Raw genomic sequence first — 24,855 nt, 5'->3', positions numbered from 1 at the left:
TAGATGAATGAAATCCAACCTTATGGGGCATGTTTGCAATACTGTGATGTATGCAGAAAGGGGTGGGGCTTGCATTGTGATATTGCAATGTTGCATTCATCATTCCCCTCACTCTAACAGGCACTGTTGTGACCTAGGCTTCCTGAGTCATTAAAACACACAAGTAGTCCCAAAAACCTCTTTTATTGCAACAGCTGTGAATTACGTTCATTCACAGCTGAGTCCCAATTAGTTGCAAAAAGTCCTTCAGGAGAAGTCCTTCGGGATAATCACTAACCTTTATCTCTCTTGACATGCTGCCAAAGAAACTACTTGGCAAAACCACACGGAGTCCAGAATCAAACAGAGATGCCAACTGGGAACAGAATTAGCAACGTTGCTTTCCTGCAAAGGGCCCACATGCCTTTGCTCCTCTTTTAAGCCTTACGGGAAGGGCCAGTCATCTCCAGGTCTTACTCCCGAGTCGTCCCTTTAGTTGTAACTGTTCTTGCCTTCTGGCAGCTCTGTGCATGCGCACACTAGGAACAGGCTCCTCCTGTTTCTCTGCTCTCTGATGTCTGACTCTGGAGGCTCTGGAGTCTGTGCATAACTCCCAGATGGCCCTGGCCCCATCTCTGCCTCCGACGCAGAGCCCTCGTCCAAGCCATCCCCAGACTCCAGGACTGGCCCATGTTCCTCCCCAGCCTCCTCACTGTCCGACTCCGCTGCCAGTTCCGCAGGCTGCTGGCGGACCACAACAGGCACTGAAAGTACAATAGAACCTCAATTAACAGACATGTCCCTAGTGCAGGGTTTTCCAAACTTGGCAACTTTAAGAGGCATACTGGCTAGGGAATTCTGGGAGTTGAGGTCCATGTGTCTTAAAGTTGCCAAGGTCAGGAAACCCTAGCATAACAGACTTTGAGTATGATGGACAAAATTTGCATTTAGGCATCTCTTTGTTTCTAGGTTGAATCTCTCCTTGATCAGTTTCCATCCATTATTCCTTGTCTGGCCTTCAGGTGCTTTGTAAAATAGCTTCATCTCCTCCTCTCTGTGACAGCCCTCAAATATTGGAACACTGCTATCATGTCTTCCCTGGTCCTTCTCTTCACTAAACTAGCCATGCCCAGTTCCTGCAACCGTCCATTGAATGTTTTAGCCTGCAGTCCCCTAATCATCCTGGTTGCTCTTCTCTGTACTTTTTCTAGAGTCTCAACATATTTTTATAGTACAGTATAGTATAGACTCAATTAATAACTGCCTTACTTAGCAACAAAAAATTCTGATCCCACTTAAGTAGAGTATCTGAGAATACTGAGAACCCATCTTGATCTCCAAGGCCTCTGGGAGATGTATAAGTTCCAACAACAACAAAAAGACAAAACACAGTGGTAATAAATAGCTAAAATCAGAACAATCTCAAAACCAAAAGCAAGCATAGAAATCAGAGTTAAAACATCACAGAGAGCTGAGCAGTAAGCAGGGATTGGAAGTATAATGATACCAGTTTGTCTTCTTTTGGAGTTGTTGCAAGGTGGGGGGCGTGAGTATTTTGGGGGGAGGAAGTACTCTCTGGGGCAGAGGCTATTATTTTAATGGAGTGTTTGAATCCATAGTGCTTGAAACCATCTGTGTGGCCTTTCCCTCTACCTCCAGCTCTTATTGAGTTTTAATACCCTTATAAGGGGAGGAGGGTGAGGTAGAATTGTATTATTTGAATGTAGAGAGAGATCAGGTGTTGATCAGTAACCGTTGGCTGCTTGCCAGGAGAAGCAGGCTCTGGGAATGGTTCAGTGTCCTTTGGAGAGGGAAGAAAAATAAAGAAAGGTTTCATATTATATCCTTGAATGGAGAAGAATTAGCTGTCACATAGGAGGAAAATGCACGACAAAATTACCACCAGTTGTCAAGAAAGACGATACGTTTTCTCTCACATTAAATGAGAAATAATTTGGTTTGTCAGCCCGGTTTTGCAAGGCCTATCTGCTCTAATAGCACAGTACTATCATATTTACCTGAAATAAGATAATCCTAATTTTAAAACTATCTCCATCCCCCACCCCAAAGAAAAACAACAATTGCACACCTAAGCAATAATCTCATGCTGTCCCCAAACTTTTCATCTTGTCAGACGAGGTCTGGTACCTTCAGTTAAAACCAGTCTTGGAGAACACCTACTTTCAGAAGTGGGCTTGACATAATTTAACAACCGGTTCGCCCCAGCACCAAAAATGTGAGTGTGTGTGTGTGTGTGTGTACGCTCGCTTCACTCGAGCACATGCCTTCTGTACATGCGCACGGCCTTCTGCGCATGTGCTTTCCTTGCGCACGTGCTTGCATGCATGTGTGTGTTGTGGTCCACCAGCAGCCTGTGGAGCTGGCAGTGGAGTCCAACAGTGAGGAGGCTGGAGAGGAACATGGGCCAGAACATGGGTGGGGAAAGCCTCCGGAGGCCGGGGGGGGCAAACACCCCCCCCCCCGTGGTGCAGGAGGCCAACTAGGCCACACTCACCATGGCCACGCCGACCCAGCAAGCGAGCAGAGAACCCCATGCTAAAATTTTTGAAGCCCACCCCTGCGAAGACCTAACCCTCATCTCCCTTGAGCCTCAAATCCCTCTGTCAATACAACTTCACTTGTTTTTCCTTCCTTTTAAAGAAATCTTCACTTGTTTTTCCTTCCTTTTTAAGAAATCTGAGCCGATTAAAGTTGTTAGGGAAAATGCAGGAAAAGATTCTTGTAAAGGTGGCATCAGCCAACCTTTGTGATTTGTGAAAGTAAGCAATTCCTCCCCTATTTGAAGCTGTCTTAACATTTCAGAAAATGAAATGCCCAAAACTGAACAACTCCAATTCTGGGATTGACTTACATGATGGAAGAAAATGAAGATACCACAGTATAACATGACAAAACAGAAACAATCACAAAAACTTTGGGTTTGTATGCATGTCGGTATTGTGTGTGTCAGAATATTGCCTGCATATGATGCATCAGAGACTAGAAGGGGTTAAGTCTTTACAGACATCACATGTGACTATATCAGCCAATGAACTCTTTTACTGGGCTCTTACCCAGAAACCACTTGGACATCTTCCCTGTTTTTTCTCTCTCTCTCACCTATCTCTCAGCAAGACAACACGTGAACTTATCTCTCCTCTCAACATCTGAGTCATACAGTTAGGGTAAAAGGTGCAACGGGACACCCTGTTCATTATTGTATGCATGTATATATTTTGTAAATAATAAAACAACTTTTTGAACCTGAAGCTGTATTGACCAAATAACTTCCTCATAGAACCAAATGAGCACGACCATCAATATATATCTGATAGTGTGTGTGTGGCTACACACATGTGAGGAGGACAATGAAGATCCTTGAAGGTCTGGTGCAAAATGAAATGTGCCAAGAAGTCTCTCACTCTGGACATCTACAGAATATGTAGAAAGGTGCCTAAGATTTGATTGATGACCTTCTGTTGAGATCTGCTGACTCTCCCGGCTCTCTCCCAAGCTTATTGTAATTCCGCTGCTCCACAGTGCAAACACCGCACATTAATGAGGCCTGATCAAAATGGATGGCATTTCAAAATGCCAGCGTGATTATGGAGTGACTTCCTAAAAAAGCTAGGCCTTGTCTTTTGATAGGTTCATTAGACCAAAGAGGGCACTAATTGTGCTTAATCTTTATGCAGCACATTATATCCTAGGCACCTCGTCAGCAACTAGAGTTCCTTAAGGATGGACTCAGTGCTGAGGAAGGGCTACATCGGCCTATATCTTGCTGCTGGATTTGAGATGGTGGGTCAAAGATCACTCATAAATTGGGGTTGGTTCCTGTAGAGTTTGATTTATGGCCTCCTTTTGAGTGTCTTCAAATTGTAGTGCTTGGGATTGAAGGAAAGTGCTATTTGATGCTTTTTCCTAAATAGAAGTTGAGGTTTAGACTTGATTAAACCTTGTCTGACCCTTGTAGCTTATTTTCCTAACTATTACATAGCCCACGCTTTATCACGTTAGGTAGTGTGATGAAGTATATCATAAAAAACAACTATGAAGAGGAATCCTGATCTCAACGTGGAGACCAATATTTCAGAAGATGTGAGCTTTGCGTGAACATGACTCTGGAGCATTTTTTCAAGAGCCAAAAAGGCCAGAAACATCTGCAGAAGCTGATGCTTTTTGTCAAAAATGACGACAGCCGTGGGCGCAATGACAGCTCTGCCTTGGGTGAGTGTTCATTTGGCATCACAAAACAATGGACGAAAGGGACAAACTTTGCGTTGTGTTGTTGCATTCATTACTGCCCTCTCCCAATTCCTGCTTCCCCTGCGACGCCTCTAGAGGTGTCGTTCAAAGGAATTTTACTGCAATAGATAGAATATTCTTCTTTATGCAAGTTAATGAGATTGTAATGATGCTTCCAAATTTTGTGGACGTTTTAAGGAAATTCCATAGAATAGAATAGAATAGAATAGAATAGAATAGAATAGAATAGAATAGAATGGAATGGAATGGAATGGAATGGAATGGAATGGAATGGAATGGAATGGAATAGAATTTTGTATTGGCCAAGTGTGATTGGACACACAAGGAATTTGTCTTGGTGCATACGCTCTCAGTGTACATATAAGAAAAGATACATTCATCAAGAATCATACATAACCTGAATCCGCTTTCCTATGGTTTCAAGCCATTGCTTCTACTCCTGTTCTCTGTCCTTTCTATAACAAATCTTTACTGTACATATTTGAAGGTCGCTGGCACCTCTCCACTCAATCTTTCCCCCTACAGAATAACAGAGTTAGAAAGGATCTTGGAGGTCTTCTAATCCAACCCCAGATAAAGCAGCAAACCTTATACCATTTCAGCAGTGGTGGGATTCAAATAATTTAACCGGTTCTCTGCTCTAATGACTGGCTCGGTGGGCGTAGCCATGATGGGCATGGCCAGGGTGTGTGACAGGCAGCACTTGGCCTCCTGCACTCCCCATTGCGAGACCAGCCAGCAATTTAACAACCGGTTCGGCCAAAGTGGTGCGAACCGGTTGAATCCCACCACTGCATTTCAGACAAATGATTGTCTAATCTCTTCTTAAAAACCTCCAGTGTTGGAGCACCCAAACTTACAATAGTTCCTTTAACCACTCCTCACTGGATCAGTCTCCTCACCATCTTTGGTGAACTTCACCTCCTTTGAAGTTACTCCAATTGGTTACCATCTTTTCTGAACTGTAGTGTCCAGAACTCTGAATGGGACGTGGTCAAGGCAGTACAGAGCAGGTCCTTCTCATGATCTGCCTGCTAAGCCCTGGTTATGGACCTCTAGATAACATTTGTAGTGTCAATAGCTTCATCTTACCTTTAGCCTTACTTTCTGCAAGGGTTGACTCAGAACTTGCGTCTTTTGAAAGATACAAGGATTGTTCTTAGAATCTTTCTTTTAGTTCCATTTTGGTGCGTTGATATTGTCTGTCTGGCTTTTCTCAGAGCTGGAGATCTAAAATGAACTTTGTCTTTAGATAAGACTTCTATTGATGAAGAGACAATTGGTATTTCTGACCTGATCCTCAAGAACCATGTTTTAAAGCTGGGACATTTGCATAATTATAATGTTACATAGCAGGGCTGATATAACGCTGGTTCGACTTAAATTTCCTCATCTTTAAATTTACTTTATGATAGACAGCAAATAGGGATTAAAGGCATTGATTAAGCAAAAATAAGAGCAACAGTCATGAATGAGAACATGACTTTTCTTCCTTCCTTCCTTCCTTCCTTCCTTCCTTCCTTCCTTCCTTCCTTCCTTCCTTCCTTCCTTCCTTCCTTCCTTCCTCTCTCATATGGGAAGGATCATTTTCAGCACTTCTTGCATCTGCTGAGGAAAAACAGGAGTCGGTGGCATTTGTTTTCTCCAGAATCTTATCTACTGTGGTGGGTACTGAGGCATGTTTTCAACTCCTTCCACCCTCCCTTTTTGTTTTCTGCATGGTGTCCTTTTAGGGGATGCAGTGGTTCAGTGGCTAAGACACTGAGCTTGTCAATCAGAAAGGTCGGCAGTTCGGCAGTTCGAATCCCTAGTGCCGCATAACGGAGTGAGCTCCCGTTACTTGTCCCAGCTTCTGCCAACCTAGCAGTTCGAAAGCACATAAAAAATGCAAGCAGAAAAATAGGGTCCACCTTTGGTGGGAAGGTAACAGCGTTCCGTGCACCTTTGGCATTTAGTCATGCCGGCCACATGACCACGGAGACATCTTCGGACAGCGCTGGCTCTTCGGCTTTGAAATGGAGATGAGCACCGCCTCCTAGAATCGGGAACGACTAGCACATATGTGCGAGGGGAACCTCTACCTTTATGGTGTCCTTTTAGATTTTAAGTGTGGAACCAGTACAACTTTTGTCTATGGGGATTCTCGGTCATCCAGGTCATAGTTGTCTCAAATGTGCTCCCCCCCACACACAAAAAAAGCAACTGGACTGTTTTTGGGGGAAGAAGAAGAGGTTTCACTTCTCATCCGAGAAGCTTCATCAGTTGTGGTTAAGTACAACTTTTGTAGCCCTGTGGTAGATCCACCAAAAATGTAATTGCGTATAATGACTAACAGTCATTGGTGGGATCCCATGCTTCCTTCTCTGCTCTGTAGCAGCCTATTGGTAGCAGCAATGAAGCAGAAAGCACAATTCAAGCCGGCCAAGGGAATTTCACTTGATATACTGTAGCAAAAAGGAGGGAGCTCCTTTTTCTCTTTAAGGAAGTTCTGATGGAGATGAACTGGCCTTGGGTCTGCTAAAACCATGCTCAGATCATGCAGCAGAACATCTTTGAAAAACATAGCATGGTTTGCAAGATTTGTGACATACGACCACAAGAGAAGAGACGTTATTGACCGGTTGCTGGGCACTCAAGCTAATAATATTTATAGTGCTTAATAGGAAATTTGACTCTAAATGAACATGGGTCTTTCTTACATTATGTTAACATGGACATAACACTAAGCCCTCTCAAATGTCCTTTTAGCGATGCTGTGGCTGGTAGATGGTGGCATTTTACTCCTGGCTTGGTTTCAGAGGTATGGACTATTTTTCCATTTGGAGTAAACTCTGCAGATTTCTTGTTGATTTGAAACTGCAATCTAAATGAATGTGTCACATTTGGGACCTTTGTTACAAAGCTTCAAAATATCACCCAGAGGGGAGATGCTTACTACCATTAAAAAACAACAACCCCTCAACAACCCAGTTTGAATAACTAATCAAAAAGCACAGCTGTTTAAGGAAAAAAGCAATTACAAAATGGACAGAAATGTAAAGTTAACCCATCTGCCATTTATTCCCATTTGCAGGAAAGAAGAGTTCATGGGTTCCCCCACTCCTTTTAGAGCCATCCTTTGATTTCAAAATGAACCTAAAAAAAATAGAACGGTGAGATCTATTAGTATCATGTTGGTATTTATTAAAAAAATGGGGTGGGGTGGGGAAGGGCCAGCTGGAAAATCCAGCCTTTTTTAACCATAATCCCATTTCTTCTCTAGGGATTTTATTAAACTTCTGCTCTTCCTGCTTCCTTCTCCTTCCAAGACATTTAATCCAGTCCTTCAAATATTCATCTGTATCTTTTAAAAAGATTAGTACAGTACTTTTTTTTTTGTTTTCTTCCTCTTTCTGTTAGCCATTACCGTTATTTCTCAGAGGAAAAAAGCTCCTCCATGGTACATTTGCATTTGCATTTCATTGCATTTTAAAAAGGTTCCACGAGAAGCAGAGAAATCGCCAGAGCGACTTCTCATGCTTATTGTTACAAACCACCAGTTCCAGAAGGTTTGCAGACACAAAAAAACACCATCAAACTCTCTCCCTTGTCATTTCTCAGATGCCATATGCCAAGTGAGCCATGGAGCCCAGTATCCAGTCGCAGCTGGTGTGACATCCTGTAAGGGAAACTGTCACAAAGTTTGAGAGTTTGTCAAACGAGATCCTGGGTTCGGCAGCGATGCTGCACTTGCCTTGTTGAGAAATTGGCTCTAGGTAAGGCCAAGTATCTGGTGACTGAAGCCGTCTGTTGAAGTCCTTGAGACCAAATGGAGTTCAGCAAGCATTAAAAATCAAGCGTGGGAAAATAAGGCGAGCTAAATGTTGGGAAGATTTGATCAACTCACAAGCGCTCAAAATTCAGCGGTGGTGGAATTTTAGCTTTCATTTTTCTATTGCAGTTTGGAAATATTGATATTTTTGATCCCATGAGTTTTTGGAAGCCAAGCTGAGTTCTTCTAGAATTGGATGGGATTCAGGAGAGAATTCAAACACGGTTAATTTAACTTGCGTTTACAGTTGATAAAAATCATAACTATACAATGAGATTGTTCTGCACTTATGTATTCCATAATGTTCTATATCCGTTATCTATGGGACTGCCTACTACCACCAATAGCCTCCCACCGGCCGGTACGCTCTCATAGAGAGGGGCTCCTCCGGGTGCCATCGGCCAAACAATGTCGGCTCGCGGTCCCTAGGGGGAGAGCCTTCTCTGTGGGGGCACTTACTATCTGGAATGAGCTCCCCCCGGAGATATGGAGGATCCCGGATCTGCGCACCTTCCGCCGTGCTCTCAAGACCTTTTTATTCCACCAGGCGGGCCTGGCCTAATCTTTTCCCTTTTTCTTTTTAATATGAAAATTTTAATCTGTTTTTAAATGATTGGGGTGTTTTAAATCTGTCTGGGCCAAATTGTTTAATTTGGCTTTATTCTGTTTTTAAATTTTCTATTTATGTATTTTATCGTTTGGCTGTTCACCGCCCTGAGTCCTTCGGGAGTAGAGCGGTATATAAATCAAATAAAGATAAAGAAGATAAAGATAATGGCGAACCTATGGCATGCGTGCCAGAGGTGGCACACAGCGCCCTCTCTGATGGCATGTGAACTGTTGCCCCAGTTCAGCTCTGCTGTCTTTGAGTCTCTGCCATGCATGCGTGGGGGACGGGGCGCGTGCGGGGGGCACATGCGCATGAGTGGGGCGCATGCAGGGGGCGTGAATGCATTGCATTATGCGAGTTTGGGCACGCGTGCACGCATTCGCGCACACACATACTTTGGGCACTCGGTGCGGAAAAGGTTAGCCATCACTGTTCTATAACATTAAAAATGACCATTTTTGGAGATCTCTGGAGTCACATCTGAGGAATTCAAGGGCTGCACGTGGTTTGGGACCTCAGCTTGTGCCCTTGTGTTGTGAGGGTGATCAGAGAAAGGCTTTGCTCATCCTTCTACTTTTAGTACCGTTTTCCACCTTTCATCTCAACATTGGCATTTTGTTAACACAGAAATCAATCTCTTATGGCTATAATAATAGGACTGGATAGTGTACTATTTTCTATCTCTAGTTAACATGTGGGAGAGCCAGTGTGGTATAGTGATGATGGCATCAGGTTAGAAACCAGACAACCATGGCTTCTTGTCCTGCATTAGTCTCTCTCAGCCCCAGGAAAAAGGCAATGGCAAACTGCTTCTGAAAACCTTGCCTAAGAAAACTGCAAGGTTGCCTAGTCCAGTAGTCGCCAGGACTCCACACTGATTAGGTTAAAAAAAAAAGAGAGATAAGTTAAGCATGTGCAGGAATCCACTGCAACAGTATTCCCAGAGAGTATTTCCTACACCACGAAGCAATCTGTCCTATTGCTGAACAGATCTCCCCTTAGAAAAACTTCCCAGATGTTCAATCAGAATTCACTTTTTTAAAAATAATTTAAACCTGTTCTTTCTTGTCCTGCCTTCTGAAACAAGTCTAAAAGACATCCCAAAGTTGCCTTTTTCAGGAGGCAACTGGACTTTTCTTGTTTTTTCTTTTGAAAACGTTTTGCGTCTCATCCAAGAAGCTTCTTCAGCTCTGACTGGATGGTGGGAAATAGAAGGATTTATACTCTTTGCAAACAGCTGGTCATTGGCATCCTTTTTAGAGAGTCGTTGAGGTGCTTGGAGGTTTATCTGTGTCCTCAGGGTCATCTGAGTAGTGCAAATGTTCCTGTAGTCTACAATTTTTGCTCTGCTAATCTGTTCATAATCCCACACCATTTGAAGAGTGTTCATCCCAAAGTGCATGGCTAAAAAGCCTACAGAGATTCTGTCATCCAGGCCATGGTTGTTCCAGAGGTGCTGTTTCAGGAGGCATGTGGACTTTTCTTGTTTTTTCTTTGAAGACGTTTTGCTTCTCATCCAAGAAGCTTCCATTCCCCACCATCCAGTCAGAGCTGAAGAAGCTTCTTGGATGAGAGGTGAAATGTCTTCAAAGAAAAAACAAGAAAAGTCCAGTTGCCTCCTGAAACAGCACCTTTGGGCCAACCATGACCTGGATGACTGAGAATCTCCATAGACTTTAAGTCTAAAAGATCTGGTCTCTCTTCTACACTGAATCTGATAGCCATTCAGATTCTTGAAGGCAACCATTATGTCCCCTCTCCCAATGTCTTTTCCTTCCCAGGCTAAACAGGTCCATACTCCAACCATTCCTCATTAGACTTTTTGCCCCCAAGGCCTTTATCTCTTTTGAACATGCTCCTGGTTGTCACTAAAGTGCTGCACACAGACCTGAATATAGTATTCTGGGTGTGAGTTAGCCAAAACACAATAGAAAGGGATGAGGAATGACTTCTCTTGATCCTGACGCTAGACTTCTTTTGAAGCAACCTAAGATTACATTTCTTTTTTCTTTGCAGTTGCATCCCACTGCTGGCTCATTTCAACTTGGCATCCACTAAAACACCCAAATCACATAATAGGTTCCCTTAGTCTTATATATAGGTAGTCTGCCACTTATTTGAGACTGGAATTCCGGTCGCAAGTTGTGCTGGTTGTTAAGTGGGTCACCATGACTGATTATACGATCTTTTTATGGCAAATGTAATATGAATCACCATTGTGGTTAAGTGACTCAATTATCTGCACTTTTGGAAGTAAACCAGTTTCTGGAAATAAATGTCATAATTGTGGTCATGTGAATGCAAACACCCGTAAACGTGGGCCCCAAATGCAATCATGTGACCACGGGGTGGGGGAAGGCTTGGTTGTTGAAATTTTGAATCTGGGTTGTAAGTAGCCCCATTGTAGCTCTAAATGGTTGCTAAGCGACTGGCCTTAAATCAAGGGGTTACTAGTACTCGTAGCTTTGACTTTTCCTACTCAAATGCAGGACTCTGCATTTGTTTTTGTTGAAATTCATTGTCCTGTATTCTTCCTATTGTTTTATTTTGTCAAAATCCTCTTGAATCTTGACATTATCCTCTAAGGTATTTGCTATTTATTTTTTTAAAAAAGGAATGTTGTTTTAACAAATAGCAGGAATAAAAAAGAAAAGACAATTGATGGAGGAACTTCTTTTTGAACATTGTATTTGTAAAGTACAAAGATGCAATATATTTCTTTAAATGACTGGGGATAAAAAAAAATGACTAGGTGAAAAAAAAATTATGCAAGCATTCACAGATTAAATCCAGGACGTATCTTTGATTTGGTGTAATTCAGTTCACATGTAGGAATCTTTCATATTGCAAATAATAGGAACAAACTAAACGTGTAAGAAAGTCAGAAAAGCTTTCTACGCACTCTGATAAAAATAGCAGAAATGGAAAAAAAAAGAGACAAAATATTAAATGGTCTTTTCAAGTGTTGCTCCGTTTGCCTTTGGAGCAGGGAGAATAGCGTTTGCCAAGGCTCTCAAGTGCTGCAGAGTTTGCGTTCTTTGTGGTGCTCCGTATCTCTTCACATATCTAAGCCAACTCGTAATATTTCCCAGTCTCAGGATCGAAGTAGCAGTTTAGGCACGGGTCATACAACAGAGTCAGAACTTCATCTTCTTCCCTCCCTTCACCTTCACCTAAAGGGAAAGACAACAGATGATTTACAAGATTTGCTTTACCTGCAAAAAGAAAGAAAGAAAGAAACAAAACATTCTACTTGTTAAGGACTACCTGTACTCTATACCAAAGGTCTATTGAATACAGCAGGTTTTCTCTTAGAAGTGTCAGAGCAGATGCTCTGGGAAATTTAACAAGCAAGCAGGAAATTGAAATATTAGAAGAGATTTCCTGAATACAAGAAATGTCAGCCAGTGGAATTATTATTCACGAAATAGTATGTTTTGCTTCATTGGAAGAGTTTAAACAAAGATTAGATAGCCATCTGAGGTGAACTGGGCCGAGAGAGAGAATGACTGGCTCAAAGTCATCCAGCTGGTTTCTGTGCCTAAGGCGGGACTAGAACTCATGGTCCCCTTATTTCTATCTTGGGCTTTAGCCCACTAGGCCAAACTGTTCTTAAGGGTGGTGCCATTTGGTAAAAAGAGCACTGGCTTTTTGTCATGCCATTACTCACTGTTATACTTTCTTTACTTAAAAAGATAACTTCAAAAATAAATCCCTTAAAAAAATTAAGATAAACCAATGCTGCCAGGTATTTTTCATATCAGAGAGTTCCAACTGTGCTGCAGTTCCTGCTTTAATTTATTTGGATTGGATTTTAAACCCCAATTAATCTTGAAAGCTTGAGAGCGTTTCCAGAGCTGAAAAGTCCAGTCAAGTAATGAAAAATTCTAAGCATAAGCAGGTGGTAAAGGCTAATGTAAGCATCTTTCTGATACCTCATAAATTGGAAAGTCATGCCTCTTCCAAACGTACAAGGAAGAACAGCAACATTATAAGTGGAATTGTCCAAAAACCAAACCACACAATTTCTATTGGCTTTGGATCATTATCAACTGTCAAAGGGAAGCAACTGACAGGTGGCTTGGGGATTAAAATTGAATACTACAACATGTGTAGAACTCCAGCACTGAGGCTGCTTTGCTATGTAAACCGTATATGCATATTGGAGCACCACCATATTTGTATATATTGACTAGCAGTGGTGGGATTCAAATAATTTAACAATCGGTTCACCCAGGGTCAGGTTGGCTGTCGTGGAAGGTGGGGCCCATCCCCGTCCTCCAGCTCCACCACACATGCAGGCCGAGCCTCCCGCAACTGACCCTGGGCAAACCGGTTGTTAAATTAAACCCCCCCTCCCCGGCTCCACTGCAATGGAGAAATGGGAAACGGAGCGGCCGGCATGAGGGAAGGAGGAGAAGCAGGGAAAAGAAAGAGGGAAAACGGCTTTCTCCTTCCCTCATGCCGGCCACTCCGTTCCCCGTTTCTCCATTGCAGCACAGTGCCCAGGATCCACTTTGATAGCAGGTGGTGATGGTAATTTAACAACTGGTTTGCCCGAACTGGTGCGAACTGACTGAATCCCACCACTGCCATTAAGTCATTTTCAATTCCCACATAGTTGTTCTCCATGATGATCTATCCCTAGCCTGTTCTTTGCCACTGGAACTGAGTCTGTCTATTTTGCTGCTGATTGTCCTCTTCTTTCCTTTCCTTCCATCTTTCTGTCATGGCTGACTTGCCACGTACCCCTACTCGCAACCAAACAACAGAAACAGGGAGGGGAGGAGGGAAAGTATTGGAATGCAAGGGAGGCTTGGGAGGGAGGGAGCCGATGCAGCCTGGGACAAAACCCCAAGGTCAAACACTGGGAACACTCCGAATTGCTCAGAATGTTCCCAAAACAAAATGAATACAATTAATCGGTGGACAATGAATTGTGGGGAGGTCCAGCTCATTTTCGCGCAAAAACTTTAGAACTGGCATTGTTACTTCTGTGCCCATGTGGAATTATCAGGAAAGTCACACTCTTGGTAAAATAACAGAAATAGAACAACAGAGTTGGAAGGGACCTTGGAGGTCTTCTAGTCCAACCTGCTTAGGCAGGAAACCCTACACCACTTCAGACAAATGGTTATCTAATCTCTTCTTAAAAACTTCCAGTGTTGGAGCATTCACAACTTCTGCAGGCAAGTTGTTCCACTTATTAATTGTTCTAACTGTCAGGAAATTTCTCCTTAGTTCTAAGTTGCTTCTCTCCTTGATTAGTTTCTACTCATTGCTTCTTGTTCTACCCTCGGGTGCTTTGAAGAATCGTTTGACTCCCTTTTCTTTGTGGCAACCCCTGAGATATTGGAACACTTCTATCATGTCTTCCCTAGTCCTTCTTTTCATTAAACTAGACATATCCAGTTCCTGCAACCGTTCTTCGTATGTTTTAGCCTCCAGTTCCCTAATCATCTTGTTGCTCTTCTCTGCACTCTTTCTAGAGTCTCAACATCTTTTTTTTATTGTGGCGACCAAAACTGAATGCAATATTCCAAGTGTGGCCTTACCAAGGCATTATAAAGTGTATTAACACTTCAGGTGATCTTGATTCTATCCCTCTGTTTATGCAGCCGAGAAGTGTGTTGGCTTTTTTGGCAGCTGCTGCACACTGCTGGCTCATATCTAAATGATTGTCCACTAGGTCTCCAAGATCCCTTTCACAGTTACTACTGTTGAGCAAGGTACCACATATATGGTACCTGTGCATTTTGTTTTTCTTCCCTAAATGTAGAACCTTGCTTTTTTTCACTGTTGAATTTCATTTTGTTAGATAGTGCCCAATGTTCAAATCTGTCAAGATCCTTCTGTATCTTGAGCCTATCTTCTGGACTGTTGGCTATTCCTGCCAGCTTGGTGTCATCTGCAAATTTGATGAGTTCCCCATCTATCCCCTCGTCCAAGTCATTGATGAAGATGTTGAAGAGCACTGGGTCTAAAACAGAGCCCTGGGGTACTCCACTGCATACTTGCCTCCATGTAGATGCAGTTCCATTGAGGACTACACGTTGAGTGCGGTTGGTCAGCCAGTTACGAATCCATCTGGTGGTGATGCTGTCTAACCCACATTTTTCTACTTTATCTAGTAGTAGATTATGGTCTACTTTATCAAATGCTTTACTGAAGTCCAAGTAAATTATAGCAACAGCATTCCTCTGGTCCACTAATTTTGTCACTTTGTCAAAGAATGCAATAAGATTAGTCTGGCATGATCTGCTTTTGACAAACCCATGTTGGCTTTTGGTTATTACTTTTTTTGGTTCTAGGTGTTCTGTGATTCGTTGCTTGATTATCTTCCCAGGATGTTTGTTTGTAATATCCCAGGAGTTTCTTTTGTTGCATTTACCAATGGGAAGGTTGACACTTCCCCAGCATTAGAGCCTTTTCCAAAGAGCTGGATCTTTATATAATGTGCCCAAAATAGGATACTTAGAGCCTGGCCATTTGTGCCTCAGATGAGAAGACTGGATTGAGTTGTTCAATCATCCACTGGTTTGTTTTCTTGGCTGCCCACGGCACTTTCAGGAGTCTTGTCCAATGACAAAGTTCAAGGGAATCAATAATGTCCTTAATCAGCTTCTTTAAAAATCCAACTTTCATTTCCATAGAGGAGACCAGGGCATTTTACAGTCCTTAGAACACATTTGGTTTATGGGCAGTCCCAGGTCTGCCTGCTAGGCTGGCAACAGTGGTGGAGGGGAGGGTATTGGCAGTGTCAGGGGTGGGGCAGCAGTCTTGGGAGGTCAGTGCCGCATCGACAGAGGTGGCAAGGCATGTTGGGTGGAGGGTGTGCAACAGCAGCGTTGGGAGCAGGGTGGCAGCTGCATTGGAGGCGGGGCAGCAGCGGTGGCACTCCACAACAGTCCCCATTTCTCATCTGGCCCCGTAATTGCTCACCCCTGCCATAGAGTGTCACAGGCTTGCATGATTCTGATCTTGTAGGTAGAGGTACATCATGGCATAAGAGCACCAGCATGCCTACCATCCCTGTCCTAATGTTTCCTATTTGTATCTATTTTATGTATTCAATTCATGCTAATACTTATATATATTACCTAATATGCTCTTGACAAATAAAATAAAATGGGTAAAATGAGGACCCAGATTGTTGGGGACAATATGTTGACTCTGTAAACCGCTTAGAGAGGGCTGTAAAAGCACTGTGAAGTGGTATCTAAGTCTAAGTGCAATTGCTATTTATATATAGTCCCGTTTCTTCACTGTTCTCTTCACTGTAATATATACTGTGTCCCAACACATGCATGTGCAGTTATAAAAATATTAAAATGAGAGCAGTAACGTGGCAATGTTAGCCACTGGATGAACAGAAAGTGGATAAAAACAAGGGAAGAAAAAGAGCCTTAGTAGAGAAGATGACAAGCCTTCGTCCTTGGACCAGATCTATCCATTCCATTATTCAGTTCCCATCTGCAGCCAACCAGATGTTTCCAAAAATTCACAAGGTGACAACCCTCTTGCATTCTTTTATCCCCATTAGTGGGGTGTTCATTAGTATATTGATGTTGCAGGTGATGTTTTCATTAAGCTATCATGGTTAAAGACGGTTGATAGACCTATCTATACTTTTCAAAGAGATTAGTTTTTTTAATAAGTTGTGTTGCTTTGCTATTAAATTACTCAATAATTTCTGCACTCTGCATTCAACAGCATATTGTCTAGCAAGGGCTCCCTGCTGAATTCTAATCTCCAACACTGATCCAAGAATCAAAAGAGTAAATAAATGTGAGGTATGTATGTATGTATGTGTGTGCGTGTGTGTGTGTGTGTATACACACACAGTATATGCTGGGTGATAATGTTCTCATCACTCGGCTTTAACATCTATTCTACATTGCATCATCAAGGCACGTAGAGAAACTTGACTAGGAAATTCTTCACTCACTTTGTGTCTAGCGGCTCTCAGCGTTTTCTAATGGAACAAATTTGTTAAAGCGATGGCCAAGAGTTATGGGCTTACTTGACAAGAATCTTTTTATAAGAGCTAAAAAATAATGTGAGTGATACCAAGCCACGATTCAGTTGCACGTGAACAGTTTTCTACATTTCATCCTTTCCTTCCGGCGAATACAGAGTAACAATATTGTATACTTAGCTTCTTCAAAGTAATGGCCTGTTATGCTAATAACAATGGGTTTACAATGTTTGAAATTAGTTGGGAACCTAAAAGCTATGGGTGATGTTAGATGAAGAATGCAGATGATGCATAGATTACACATTCCATTGTTTCTTTCCTCTGGAAAAACCTTTCCTTTCTTTTCCTTTAAGGAGCAATGCTTTGTTTCATAACATATCTTTCATACAATCTCCATTTTTTAAAAAGGAGATTGAAACAATTTCAGCGGCTGAACTGCCAAAAGACACTCCACTATATATCCTTGGGACATGAAGACTCATGATGGAACTACTTAAAGCCTACAACTTTGGCCTATATGACTTTGGGAGCATGCTAGAACACTTTCTTCTCTATGATTAACCCATTAACACGGCTTTGTTTCTTAAAGAGAAATTGTCTTATTATGGGAGTGTTGTTAGGGAACTTTGCACTTTAAAACGCTATATAAGAAAGGCAAGTGATCTGATATTCTCCAGATGCTGTGAACATCAGTCCTCGTCTGCCCCTGTCATACGGCCAATGGCAAGAGATTATTAGAACTGTAATTCCAGCCATCTGGAGATGCTCAATTTGCCAGCTGTGATACATTAACAGCCACCTTCTTTTCTCAATTTTTTTTCTTTTTTTGGGGGGGGGGCTTTATTTTATTCATTGATCAGAGAGAAATGGAGCATTTGTCAAAATTATGTATCAGTCTCAAAGCCCAAACTGATGTGATTGTTCTGGGGTTTGCATGCAAACTCTAATTCCTAAATAAATATCTTACTTATTTTTTTACATTGGATGACTTTGTAACACAAATTATATGTAATTATATTGCTTTGATAACCGGATGATGCTATTGGCCAAATTGTCATCATCATGCTCTCCCTCCTCCTCCTTGTAAGTAGGTGACAACACATAAACCTGACTTTTCTGGGACAGCACAACCCCTCCTCTCACACTCCCCTATTGCATAATACTGAATTAAGTATGGGAGCTGATCCAAGGCTATTTTCCACCCTATGTTTATCAATGTCTGAGAAATCTATCACCTAGCATGGATCCACCAAGCCACCATTGTGTTACACTGTATAATAAAGGCAACTGTCAGACTACCATTAGTTTTGCTTGGGGGGCTAATTGAAAGGGTGCAAAGGATTTACAGAATCAAGTCATCGTCCCTGGGTGTTAAGAAACACTGAATCAGAAAATGGTACCAAACCATCTGACGATGCCATTTGATACAGGGAGTTCTAATTCAACAGGAAAGGATTAAGGGAACTGCAGCCTTAGGAATAAAACAGAATTATCTTACAAAGCCAGGCTGCATTTGGCTACTGCATTACAGGAGCAAATGGCAGGATAAGGAAATCGCTACTTATTCCATTGATGCAAGCTCAGAAGTATTAAAGTGGACTTCGCTTCAGGAATAAACCTGACTACATGGATTTGGGATTCTATTTGAGAAAGACGGCTCCTTGGTATGAAATAAAACTAAAGAAACATGACACACATTTGAAAAGGGGATTGGTTTTTAAAAAGAACGTTATTCATTCCTTCTCCCACGACTGCATTCCTTCAAGGCCTAACCCCCCCCCCCCCCACATTTCAGAAGAAACAAATACTTCACAAACAGCCAAGAAACTATAAAAGGAAGGGGAAAAAACCCTAGGTCTTTTGTATATTCACAATGAGTTACGTTTCAAATAAAAGATACCACAGAATTCTTTTACTAGTAGTAAATGAAACTGGTTGTTTTAGGATTTCATTAGAGTAGCATATAAAAATCGACAGGGATATTCTGTCCAGTAGTAAATAATTATGGGTTTTTATGGCTGATTTTGTTATTTTCAAACTTGTCTTTCTGTGATTTAGGAAGTACTGCATTTTCAGGTAACAACTGTTGTTCGAAGCACTGATTCTCCTATGGCTATAAAGATAAAGGTAAAGGTTCCCCTCGCACATATGTGCTAGTTGTTCCTGACTCTAGGGGGCGGTGCTCATCTCCGTTTTAAAGACGAAGAGCCAGCGCTGTCCGAAGATGTCTCTGTGGTCATGTGGCCGGCATGACTAAATGCCAAAGGCGCACAGAATGTATTTAACCTTCCCACCAAAGGTGGTCCCTATTTTTCTACTTGCCTTTTTTACGTGCTTTCGAACTGCTAGGTTGGCAGAAGCTGGGACAAGTAATGAGAGCTCACTCCATTACGCGGCACTAGGAATTTGAACCGCTGAACTGCCGAACTTTCGATTGACAAGCTCAACATCTTAGCCACCGAGTCCCTATGGCTATAATCCCCAATAATTCCTGGAAAGCATTATTGGTCCAGGTAAAAATACAATCTTCTTGTTAGGAGACTCAGGATTGGTTTGTACTAAAAGATCATAGCGTTTCGTATAAAAATCTGCTCTTTGCTCCCTGCCCCTCATATACAAGTAGTCCTCGAGTTACAACCATTTGTTTAGTGACCGTTCTAAGTTACAACGGCACTTTTCAGACTTATGATTGGTTTTCACATGTATGACCATTGTAGCACCTCCACAGTCACATGATCAAAATTCGGGTGCTTGACAACTGGCATGTATTTATGATAGTTGCAGTGTCATAAATCATATCATGTGATCACTATTTGTAACCTTCCCAGCACGCAAAGTCAAGGGGGGGGTGGGGAGAAATCCAGATTAACATCTGCTTAAGCATGTTTCACTTAACAACTGCAGTGATTTGCTTAACGACGATGGTAAACATGTAATAAAATGAGGCATAATTGACTTAACAACTGTCTTGCTTAGCACCAGAAATTTGGGGCTCAATTGCAGTAGTAAATTGCTGTATTTCTGCTGCATTATTCAGGGTGGAAGAAAGTCAATCGACTGTCAGAAATTCTTGCTGATTTATTTCTTGTATGCCTTTTAAGATTTCTGAGAACTGCAGCAGAGCTTCAGAAGAAATGGAATTTTCATTAGATTATTAAAGGTTTTCTCAGTCGTCATCCGAAATAATTATTTACTATATGTTTGAATAAAAAATTACAATGATAATTAAAGTGGCATATTTAGCATCTTTAACATTATGTAGTCAGACCTCTGAAAGTAATGCCTGATCTTGACAGTTATTCTGCTGTCATAACATATTGTAAATTTACATTTTTCTGAAAAAAAACTCCCTGTTTTACATAGCATGATCTGTGTTAAGGAATCCATTACAAAATTGCCTTCACTCCTACAATAACTATAAAGTACAGTCAAATCTTGATTTTATGGAGTCCTCTTCAGCAAACATCTGATTTAATGGAAAAAACTGACTTCAGACTTTGCCCCACCCACACCAAATATGGAAGAGTCTGTTTTATAGGAAACTAATGTGGACAACTCACATAAATACTAAAACATGAATGTTTTCATAAATAATATATTAATTGCATGTAAATTACATTAATTTTGTGAATTATATAAATTGGATTTAATGGACAATTAGATTTAATGGACAGCTCTTCCTCTACATATATGCTGCTTGCAAATACACAGTAAGTTCTCATAGGGAACCGTGAAAATGATAGGAATCCTTGGTGGGTTGTAGGGTGGAAAAGGTGAGGAAGGAGAACAGAAGTGGAATTCTTAGGTAAACGCCAACATTTTAAGATTTCATTCATGGCAGAATTGCTTCATTAACCCCCTTTCTAAGAAACAGCTTTCTTTCTCATTAGATATAATATGCAAGAACAGAATAATGTGGTGTTGGTGGGTTCCTGTGTAGGAATGCTAAAAGAAGGATTATCTGAGGTATTTGGGAATGCACAACTTACATACTAATAGAAGACAAGATATGTAACTCAGGGATGAACTGTGGAGTCCTTCGTGCTCGCTGAGCTTAGGTTTTTTTCCCCTGTAGATGTTTCATTACCCAACTAGGTAATCAGTGCTATAAGGAATGGGATTTCCTTAATTTCATAATACATGGACAAGTTTAATCATAGTTTCAACTGGGAAACTTGAGCATCCTAGATCAAGCTGAATCCAAAAATGCCTGGAATTCCTGGAAGCCTGGCACTTAGGCAAATCAGACAACAACAGGCACATAGAGATAAAGAACATTTATGTAACCTTCAAAGGAGACAACAGAAAAGTTAGAAAGGAAAAAGGCTAGAACCTCTCTGGCCAGTAATCAACACTCAGACAAGCAGAGATTTATACCTGGATTAACACCAGACAATTGAGCAATAAACAACAGCCCTATTAAGGAACTATCAAAAATAAAACATCACAGCCACCAATACCGACAGTATAAATTCCTATATATAAATAGAGAGCAAAGTCCTCTCCCTTTTAGCACTGAAGATGTTACCTAGCTGCGTAATGAAATGTCTGCACAAAAATAGCCAAGTTCAGAGAGCACCAAGGACTCCACAATTTGTATACTACCTAGCAAGTGGAGGAGTTAATGTCATGTTGTTGCAGTTTCTAATATCCTTTTGATCTCTCTTCAATTCAGTGGCAATTTTTCCACTCATTCTTACCTTGGGCACTTATGTTTGCTGAAGCTTTGGTATATTCTGCCACCTGTTGGCTAGGAGGAATGATAGGAGGGCTGAAGACTTGTAGCCAATCCCTGAAAAACACAATTTAAGCCATCATATTTCTGAGGAAAACAGAGATAAATTTATGAATTATTCTATATAAATTGGCACAACATAACAGGTCCTTCTCTCCTTCTTCTCCCCTATGACTTCTGCTTCTTCATGTAACTCTTCCAACTTCATAGGCCTAAAAACATGATGTACTACCAATATATATATAAACACCACTTTTTGTAGCTTTCTCATCATGGCCAGGCAAGGGTGGCCTGCTGTAAATCTGCTTTATATTTGGCAGACTAGCAATTTATAATCCTGTATTGTGAAATACATCATAATCAATAAATTATATTAGGTGCACTGCATTACCTGTTGCAATATATGGAAGGATGGGCAGATTCTTATGGTGAGATGCATAAATACACATTTATGAGGCTTATGAGTACTCCATAAAAATGTTTTTAGAAGGGCATATTTGAAAACATCTGTAAACAAGTAAGACCTTTATGCATATGTGTACACATGAATTCAAATTAACGCCAAGAGTGATATATAAAAAGTCAAAAGTCTACACAACAGATCAGTTCATAAAATACAACACATATGGAAGGAATTACAATACGATGCCAAAGCATACGGCACTATAAAGTGTTTTTCTATCATTTGTTTCTAACTCATTATGAAAAGGATGAAAGAAGAATGATAGAAACTAAGGTACAATGATAGACACGGAGTAAAAATGTGACAGTAAGGGTTCAGGTCTCAAAGGAGGAAACCCAACTGAGAGGTCCCAAACCTTTGATATTTCTGGAAGAATACTATCCGAAGTTGTGATAAAAAAAAAAAATCATTTATCAAGAAAACCATCAAGCTGGAGCAGATTCAAATGATTGTTTTATTACTCCAAAGCTAGCAAGTTCATCACATCATTAGTCTCTTGCACCCGGAAGTGCCAAGAACAAGAATCACATAATCATTATGTAGTAAGACTGAACATTTGTATACACTAGAAGAGTACAAAGAAAGAAGGAATTGTTTTACAACCAATAAAGAAAAAACATAATCATGACTATGAGGTATCTTTATCTTGTAAGCATTTACTCCTAGATATTAGAAGAGGAGAGCTGTGTTAGCTGATGTCTTTTTAATAAACATTCATTTGTTGGAATGGGTACAACCAGGCTCTTCTGACACCACTGAGGATGCAACATAGCAGCTTTGATGTGTAAGTGCAAACTCTAATGGTTATTCTAAAAACCTGACCCTGTATTTACAGCAGAAAGAGATAAGAAGCTATGGCAGTCCTGCCTCCTCTAAAGGTGTCTGATGATCGATTGGAACACACACAAACACAAAAACCTGTAAAAGCACAGGGAGAAGTGGCTTGATAACGCTCAACCTCTTAAGAAACCACCTAAGCAACCTTGAGAGCTTGCAAGCATTTTTTACAATGAAACCGAAGTCATTCTCCTCTCCCTGTAAAACAAGAAAAACAATTGCCAGTTCACTACATGATGATGACATTGGAAGGAATTAGGAGTCTCTACTAATGGATCGATCCATCAATAAAAGAGCATTATAACATCTTCTCAGCACTTTGGGGCAGTGTCTGACCTGATCCATCTAGAAAGACAACTTGAAGAAAGTAGCTGTTTGAAAAAACAGTGAACTTTCCTGTAGAAAAAAAAATATAATACTGACATTGGATCTGTAGAGCGTACAGTATTGTTTAGAGTTGATTCATCAAATAATGAGGCCAGGTGCTTTCAGAACTGAATCTTGGCTCATTAATGAAGAATCAGATTCTTAATCATAAAAATATATACAGGCCTGTTTTGCCAACCTTGGAAAGAGGAGAAGCATCAAGTGATGCATCAAGGAGGCATCAAGTAAACAAATACCTGGCACATATTACCACATGTGGTGGACCTGTATAAAGGCAAGGAAATTTTGGATACAAATTCATATGTGCTTAGAAAAAATGACCAGACAACATATAGAGTTTAAGCCAGAATTATTTTTAATGGCATTATATCAGATAGTTATGATAAAGGGACAATATACCTAATATTACTGGAGATAGGTCAACATAATTTTCTGAAAGGGTATTTTTTTGTTCAGTGGCAACATCTGTCTTGAGCAACATAGCAGATATTGTAGAAGGAGAGCCATGCTAGCCCATGGTGGCCCAAAAGTTATGCCTTTTAATAAAAGTTGCTAGTTGGAAAAGGTGTTACCAGACTCATTCTGTTTTTTTTTAAACATAAACAGAACTACATCTGGATATTGGACGGGCAGCATCAGAATCAAATTTACATAAGAAAAAGAAGAAGGAAAAGTCCAATTTATATCCCATCCATCTCACCATCCAAAGTGACTTCCATTCATGGCCAATAGGGTGGCTGCAAACTGTTTTGAAATAAGACATTGAAGCTGGGCTGTCGGATATCAAAACAAGAGATATTCTGTTTTTTCTTATAATAAAAACAAAGTGCACACCTTTATCACATAATTTCTCATATTCCCTTCTTTAAAACAAAATCCAAAATCCAAAAAAAATAGCTTCTGAGGCTGCATTCTTTGATGTGTGTCCAATGTGAGCACTTTAATCTTTTTTCTCCATCATTTCCCATATTCAGACTGGGTGCCTTTAAGCTTTTACGGTCCCATGAGTGGAATAAGAAGAGTAAAGCATTTGAGACAGGCAATATAGAGGATGAAAACAAAACATATGGAAGGTTTAATGAATTCTCATCCAATCCTTCCCCACACACTTAAGTATTCAAAGGAAGATGATAACTTGGATTTTAGGTTACCCTCCAATCTCCAATAATGTTAGCAGAATTTGGCTTAAACTTCTTGTCATCACCGCAGGAATAAAGTAATCCAGCATCATTTTCATGACTGCACAGAGAAAATTACAGAACACCATGGATAATGGCTCCTCTAGGAAATAGAGGAAGTGTTTTGCTCCAGTAAATAACACAATTTGTTGGGGAATCCTATAATTAAGAAGGGAATTTGGGTTGGCTAATCCATGATTCTTCATTCTGCCTACTTATTACCTTATTCAACCCGATCTACTTTTTGAAACCTGCACGCAAAAGGTTTTGAATAAATGTTTTGAAAAAATATTAAAACCACATTCATGCAGCACTTCAGAGATTGACAGAGTTATGTTGCTAAAAGTCAGCACTGAATTGATGGTACAGAATGGGCCAGTCAATGTATTGTGGAATAGGGGAATTTAACTTCAATGAGACACAAGTAGAAATATATTTATTTTGAAATGTTTGTTGACAGAGTAGACCACGTAACATTTCTACGAAGAATAAGAACCTAAAGAAAAATGCCAGTTGCTACTACTCTAATGTTAATATTCATAAGCTGGTGACATAGATAGGTGAACTTAGCTGATCTCAAAAACTAAAAGGAGTTAGACCTACTTAGT

General features: G+C 40.8%; 1 protein-coding gene across 3 annotated transcripts in view; it reads right to left on the bottom strand.

Annotated features, from left to right (window-relative positions):
• Positions 1 to 11,343: 11,343 nt before the first annotated feature.
• The window catches only part of CFAP20DC (CFAP20 domain containing), a 156,700-nt gene continuing 143,188 nt past the window's right edge, over positions 11,344 to 24,855 (bottom strand). For all 3 annotated transcript variants that reach the window (XM_034408787.3, XM_087887997.1, XM_034408789.2), the window contains 2 exons: positions 21,348 to 21,439; positions 11,344 to 11,842 (listed from right to left, as the gene is read on the bottom strand). In XM_034408787.3, coding sequence (XP_034264678.1) covers positions 11,736 to 11,842; positions 21,348 to 21,439 — 199 coding nt within the window. In that variant the 3' untranslated portion in view covers positions 11,344 to 11,735. The remainder of the gene's footprint in view (positions 11,843 to 21,347; positions 21,440 to 24,855) is intronic.

Source organism: Pantherophis guttatus, chromosome 2 (genome assembly GCF_059756535.1).
Source record: "Pantherophis guttatus breed Tessera chromosome 2, ASM5975653v1, whole genome shotgun sequence".
In the NCBI taxonomy this organism is placed as follows: domain Eukaryota; kingdom Metazoa; phylum Chordata; class Lepidosauria; order Squamata; family Colubridae; genus Pantherophis; species Pantherophis guttatus.
Note: the sequence above shows the minus strand (reverse complement) of the source record. Positions and strands in the feature narration are given on the sequence as shown.